This window comes from Prunus avium, chromosome 6 (genome assembly GCF_965620075.1).
Source record: "Prunus avium chromosome 6, drPruAviu1.hap1.1, whole genome shotgun sequence".
NCBI classification, from domain to species: Eukaryota; Viridiplantae; Streptophyta; class Magnoliopsida; order Rosales; family Rosaceae; genus Prunus; species Prunus avium.
Window position 1 is genome coordinate 25,152,894 of NC_142289.1, and position 6,709 is coordinate 25,159,602.

General features: G+C 41.5%; 2 protein-coding genes across 2 annotated transcripts; both read right to left on the reverse strand.

The window, feature by feature from the left end:
- Positions 1-3,522: 3,522 nt before the first annotated feature.
- On the reverse strand, positions 3,523-5,005 carry LOC110766036 (geranylgeranyl diphosphate reductase, chloroplastic-like). Its single transcript, XM_021969291.2, has one exon. It carries the CDS (start codon positions 5,002-5,004, stop codon positions 3,658-3,660), a length of 1,347 nt encoding a protein of 448 aa, XP_021824983.2. The 5' UTR covers position 5,005; the 3' UTR covers positions 3,523-3,657.
- A 253-nt stretch (positions 5,006-5,258) lies between these two features.
- Positions 5,259-6,336, reverse strand: LOC110766035 (GDSL esterase/lipase At1g71250-like). The gene is made up of 2 exons (XM_021969290.2): positions 5,633-6,336; positions 5,259-5,512 (listed from the first exon to the last, which is right to left on the reverse strand). The coding sequence occupies exons 1-2, from the start codon at positions 6,321-6,323 to the stop codon at positions 5,259-5,261; spliced, it is 945 nt and encodes a 314-aa protein (XP_021824982.2). The 5' UTR covers positions 6,324-6,336.
- Between the last annotated feature and the right edge of the window lie 373 nt (positions 6,337-6,709).

Consider the following 6,709-nt stretch of genomic DNA (forward strand, 5'->3'; position numbering starts at 1 on the left):
AGAGAGGGTTTGAAGAAGAATTACCTTACAACTTTGGAGAGAGCTTCGGAATAGAGTGCATGAAAATTCAGACTCAAAGAGAAGCGGCAGCTCTGAGGCGTGTAAAAGGTTTTCGACGTGACAATCATACGTAACGTGGTGTAATATGTATATTTATTTATTAGGGCTCGTCAATGGGTGGGGCTGGGCAGGGCATTTTCAGACTTGATGAAATAAATGGCGGGGTCGAGCCGGCCCATGGGCTGGGCTTCCTAAATGGGCTAACGGACAAATAAATGAATAATTCACAGAAAATATATGATTTTCATTCACAGTCTGAAACGTACGTCTAAAATCCAAGTCTGATACAGAATCATAGCCTTCTAATTAAAATCCAAGTCTGATACAGAATCATAACCTTCCAACTAAAATCCAAGTCTCATACAGAATCATAGCCTTCCAAAATCAAAGTTTAATACAAAATTAAAATTAAAGTCTTCCAAACAAAACGTGTTCAATTAGTATAAACAGAGAGAGGGCTGTGAATTCCTATGAGAAACAAGGGTTCTAAGGGAGAGAGGAAGGGATTCTAAGAAGGTTTGATGAAGAGGGAGAAAGATGGGGAAGAGTGACTGGTGGTTTAAGTAATTTCCAGCAGCTTGACGAAAAGTCTGTCAAGATCTGGAATAGCTTGCCCGAAGAGGGAAAATGAGGGAGAAGGGTGAATAGAGCACGAATTTGCTGGGTTTTGCAGGTGAGAGAGGAAGCTTGCTCTCCAGATGTGGATTGTAAGGATGAGAGATGATGCTTGCTCTCTTGATATGAGTTGGTTTTGATGGGTAGAAGATGACCCCTTTTATAGTCGCTGAAAGCCCTCTTTCTCCAAGAAACCCTAATGGTTTCTATCCAATTTTGGCCCAGCTTTTTCCTTCCTTTCTCCTCCTATCTTATTGTGGCAAAATCTTCTCTGCTCAATCCCACAAAATCAGGGATTTCGGGAGCTCAATGCTCTTCCTGCGGCTGCCATAGTGGAGGACTCCCATTTTCAGCCATCTTCCTTCCTTCTTTTCTTCCATCCTCCATGGCTAGATCTGATAGGGGGAAAAAGAAATGGGTATGTACACTGGTCTGAAGGGTGCTTTGCTCAAGTATCCCTTGGTTTTTTTTGATGGCTTGCGTTGGGTTTGTCTTTGGACACGTGTTGGAGCCTCACACCTATGGATAGCTTTGGTTTTTGTCGTTGTTTTTGTCTCCAACCATGTGCTGGAGGCTTGTAGGTATTTTCTTGGTTTTCTTGGGCTTTCTTAAGGTGATAGGTAAGCCTACTAAGGGAATGAGCCAACTTTTCCAAGTGATGGGCTAATTTATCATCAAGACTACAGTCTTTCTGCTTTAAAAATATTTGAGGACAGGATATAGGAGCCAACAACCCTTAACTTCAATAACGCATTTGGAAATACCTATATATTTAGCATAAAAGTCAAGCTGAAAAGTCTTACCCCTTGTATTGTAGTGAAGGGGACTATTTATAGAGGGCATTTGGTATGCTCTTAGTACTTAATTTCGATGTGGGACTCGTGGGAAGGTATTACGAGGTTGACACGAGTCTTTGGATATTTAGGGCGGGGCCTTCGAGATTTTGTTCCGCAGAATCGTCCGTCAGTACCGATTGTGTACTCAGCCTAGGAGCCATCGGTAGTTGATGCCGATTGGTCGTTGTCTTAGGCGATTGGGAGAGCTAACCATTCCACGTGTCACCGTATGAGTGGAAGGTCAGATATGGTACAAACACTTCATTCTTGATTATATTATATATATGTTCTGTATGTTAAACTTTGTTGTCTGACATAATGATATATATAATTAAGTTCCTATATATATATAACACCTTCTTGTTATTAAATTACCATTATTTCTTGTGTTTTTCCCTTTTTCAATTTGTCAAAATCATTGATTTGCTTAGGGAATTTAAAAGTCAGAAAACATCTCTGTGAAAATGCTCTGAAATAATTGGAAACATCTTTTTAGATTAATATTTTTGGCTGCCATTCACACACCACCACAAGAACAGAATCTCAAATTAATCTTTTTGGTTCCCAAATGATCTCTCTCTCTCTCTGTGGACAGATTGTTGCTTTTTCAATTAGAACTTTAGTATTAGATGTCTTTCTTTTGCTTTGTAGATAGATATCATACTCAGATTTACTAGATTCAAATGGCACTATTGTGGAAGGGATCTTGCTTTGTGGAGTTTCAAGTAGGCGTGTACAAGATCCAATCCAATCCAATTTTAATTTTGGTTTCGAAGATTTGGCGGATTAGATTGGATCCATAATTTTCAAACTTGACATGATTGGATCATATGACAGATTTGCTTATGAGAATCCAATCCAATTTAGTTAGTTTTATGCTTATTTTGCTCTTGTAGGTATTTGTTATTGAAAGAGTTATGAATATTTTAAGTCATTTAATGAAGTTATGTTTAATATATTATATAATCAAAACAATTTTCTCTAATATTTTATTTATATTTTACATTTATGTCTATTAATATGTTTGATTATATTAAAAAGGATAAATGTTTAATATTTCATTATTGTCTTTTTCTATTATCAAAACCGATCATCCAATCCAATATCAATTGGATCAGATTGGATTGGATTTAAACATCTAATATGATTGGATCAGATTGCAAAAATCATAATCCAATCTATATCGGATCGGATGCGAATTAACTGAATTGTATTGGTTTCGAACCAACGTACACCCCTAGTTTCAAGGGTAGGGAAGCAGCATGACCTACTATCCTCATTTTACATGTTTACAAGTTTTAATGGTCTTTGGGATTTGTATGATTTTCCTGGATTTGGAGATGTTGTGGAAATCCCTATCTATAGCAATATTGTGAATTAAGAAGAGAGTTACACAAAACCAAAAAGAACAATGAAATGAAATGGGCTTTTGATATTTGAAGGGTGAAAAAAAAAACAAAGGGGTTGAGGTCCAAATCGTAAACTGGGAAAGTAGAATCGGAACCGAGCATGTCTTGTTTGGTTCGGTTTTCCTAGTCATTTTAGGCAAGAATGAACCGAGCATAATTGTGTATATTATTCGATTTCGGTTCTAGAGGAAAAATGATGAGGCCGTGAGTTGGTCTTATTTTTCTTTTCTTTTCGATTTCGATTTCGGTTTTCCCACTCCTAACCACCATTCAAATGATGAGGCCGTGAGTTGGTCTTTTTTTTCTTTTCTTTTTTTGTGGTTTTGTTTTTAATTTTAGTTTTTGTTTAAGTAAAATTAATATATTATACATTAACATTAAAATAAAATGATGATATATTAAATTTTAAACTTTTTTTTTTTGCAACTACAGGATTAGATCCAATGATGGGACCACAATTTCCTTGGAACATAGGTCGAGGAGAACATGACTGTGTTTTGAGCTACTCTTATGTGATAGAGGATACACAAAAGACTGAAATATGGTCACTTGGCTTTTAATTATTATTTTTCTTTTTCTGAAATATTTCCTCTGCTTTCAACATTACACAGCCAATGCACAAATTCCGTTACCTTCAACAACTATAATTAAAATGCACAAATGATTTAGTTTAGCTAGAAACAAATCAAAGAACTAGAAGGCAATGAAAATCCCAATTAAGGCAAGAAAATTTAATCTTACAACTTCAAACTCTCCATTTTCTTCCCTAAAATGTTACACCTCATCAAACTTCCAATGGTATTGCAAAACATCTTAGCATCTTCCCACCTATTACCATCTGCCAACTTCTTGTACAAGTAACTCTCAAATGTCATGCGTTGCACATACTCATCCCCACACAACTCCACCAAAGCTTCTCTAGCCGCATCACTTCCATAAAACACCTTTTGCAACAAATCCAAAAACCTAAATGTTGTAATGTACTTGGCATCCCACTCTTTCAAATACTCCCTCCTCAAATCCCCTTCGTTGATCATCCTATGGCCTCCTTCGGATGCCTTTACAATCGCTTCGCCGCACAATCTCCCAGATTTCGCAGCAAAATAAATCCCCTCGCCCGAACATTTCGTCACATACCCAGCTGCGTCCCCGACAAGCGCAACGCGCCCTCTTACACGAGTTGGTCGGGGATGCTCGGGTATCGGGTGGGCCTCCACTTTGATCACTTTCCCACCGCTGATCTTAGAATTGGCCCGAGCCCTAATTCCCCTTTGGAACACCTTAATATCCTGCTTGGAGCACACCGTACCAGTCCCCACTGCCACGTGGTCACATTTGGGGAAAACCCAGGCGTAAAAATCGGGCGACACGTCGTTTCCCACGTACATCTCGGCGAGATCTTCATAGTACTCCATTTTGTCGTCCGTGAGCTTAATCCTCTCCTGAAACGCAATGGCGCATGCGTAGCCGCCGGCCTTGATCGATTTGGCGACTCGGCTGTTGGCGCCGTCCGCGCCGATCACGACGTCCACGGCCAGAGCCTTTTGCGAGTTGTTCGAAATGTAGCGGACGACGTACGGCGCGTCTTTCGAGGCCGGGACCTCGAGATCGGTGACGAGGGCGGAGATGAGGTCGGCGCCGCGCGATTGGGCGCGGGAGCGGAGGAAGGAATCCAGCACTTCGCGGCGGAGCATGGCGATGAACTCGTCGGGGCGCAGGGTTTTGCCGAAATCGACGGCGAGATTGGAGGGGGAGAAGATCCTCATGCGGGTGACGTGGCGGTCGATGAGGTGGCGCGGGATGTCGAACTCGTCGAGCATGCAGAGAGGGATGGCGCCGCCGCATGGCTTGGCGGCGGAGGGGCCGCTCCGCTCGAACAAAAAGGTCTCTACGCCACCTGCAGCCAAGCCCTCGGCGGCGGAGGATCCTGCAGGGCCCGCGCCGATCACGGCCACACGGAGCTTCCGGCCGGCTATAAGCGGGTTGGTGGTGGTGGGCTTTGAAGCTCTGACCGTGAGAGTGCGGTGCTTGGTCGGGATGGAAGCTGCGAAGAGGCTCAAAAGCGCTTGAGTTGCTGCAGCCATTGTTGAGGGTTTTGTTTGGCAGCAAGGTGAGTGAGTTTAATTATTGTGATTGTGATGTTGTGAGATGCTTTTGCTTTTGAATATTATTAAATTAATCAGACAATGTGGACGTTGGAACTTTTACTATTTTTATATTGCAACCCACTGTGGAGCTTGGACAGAGGAATCTGGAATCTGTGAGCTTCAGAAAAATAGTTGAAATTTACATTCAACCAGAAAACAGTGGAAATTATTAGAAAGTTAGAGTTGCAGAGTCAGGTGGGAATTGGATGTGAGGGTGAAGCAGTGGAAAGCAATTCCTGGATGGTGGTAGGGCGGCAAATGCGAGAAAGGGGAGAGCCGGACCAGGCAGAGTCAGCCAGCAAGGAGTTGACTGCCTTTGTTGGGTTGTACAAATCCCACCACACATGGCTTGTATCTTGTTCGCATGCCGTATCTTTTGAAAGGCATCCAATTGCTGCTCCATACTTTCCCAACCCACAGCAGGCACTCTTTACATCCTCAAATCCTGCAACCAGTAAGTTTCTTAGAATCTTATAATTCGAAGTAATTAAATTCCTTCTTCGAAAATGAAATGAAATCAGTAAATGTATGGAAATTTGAAAGAGTTGGTAGTTGTGATTTGTACCGTAGTGTTCTGGGTTGTTTATGATCTTTCTAATTCCTTGGTACACATCACAGAACACAATCTGGGCATCCGGAAGCTCTGCGCGCAGCATAGCAATCTGCTCGTGCAGCATTTTGTTGTACTCCGAAACCTGCGCATTGATCTCCTCCACACAACCCCTTCCATCATCATCTTCCTCACCGGCTTTGGAATTCGAATTGTACCGGTCCAGCAACATACGAGGTGTGCATCCCAGAGGCAATATCCCCATGCAGATCATCCTCCTCACATTCATGTCATAGAGGTTCCTGATAACATGTATCATCTGATTTGCTAAAACCTGGGAGAATTCTTTGTCACTGTAGTTGGGTTTTGCAGCGCCGGATGCCTTGCGCAGATAGAGGTCGATGTAGTCATCTTTGCCAAAGGAGAGGTAGTAGATGGAAGATCGGATGAAATGGAGAGCTGTTTCCTGGCTCAGCTGCAGTTGCAAGAGCTGCATCGAGTCGAAAACTTGGCGTAGTTGCTGGTTTACAGACTGGTAGTTCTGGCTGCTCGGGTTCATGATTGTTGCTTGTGCTGAACCAAAGTTGAGGCCTTTTAGTATTCCATCAATGGATCCATTTTGACCATAGAAAGGTAGGATATTTGGCATGCCCATCTTCTCAGCTGTTGGTACAAACAGATATGTAAGTGCAAATCCATTTTTCATTAAATTAAAATCCACACAATTGATTCTAGTTACTGCAGTGCAGAATAAACAGATGCCTTGTTAGCATTTTTCTTTTTTCTTTTTTCAAATTCCCATGATGCATGAACATATAGGTAGCAATAAGCATGTTTTAAATAAAATTCCCATGATATATGAATGTGTTGGCACACTCATATATTCACATAATTACTTTGGTTAGCCATAATTTACAGAAGTTGACACTGATTAATTGGGTTTATTATTCAATTAGCAGCCAGGCTCTACATATTTATGTGCTTCTGGGCCAGCCCATGCTTACAAGCATCTATGCCTTTTCCTTCATCAGAAGAAAGTTGAAGCAAATTTGAGGCTTGGAAGTTGAATTTTCTTTGATGGTTTAGCTTCTA

Coding starts and splice junctions, on each gene's coding strand:
- LOC110766035 (XM_021969290.2), bottom strand. CDS start 6,323: ATGAAAAATGGATTTGCACTTACATATCTGTTTGTACCAACAGCTGAG. Junction 5,513..5,632: donor AAACAACCCAGAACACTACG/GTACAAATCACA, acceptor TACTGGTTGCAG/GATTTGAGGATGTAAAGAGT.
- LOC110766036 (XM_021969291.2), bottom strand. CDS start 5,004: ATGGCTGCAGCAACTCAAGCGCTTTTGAGCCTCTTCGCAGCTTCCATC.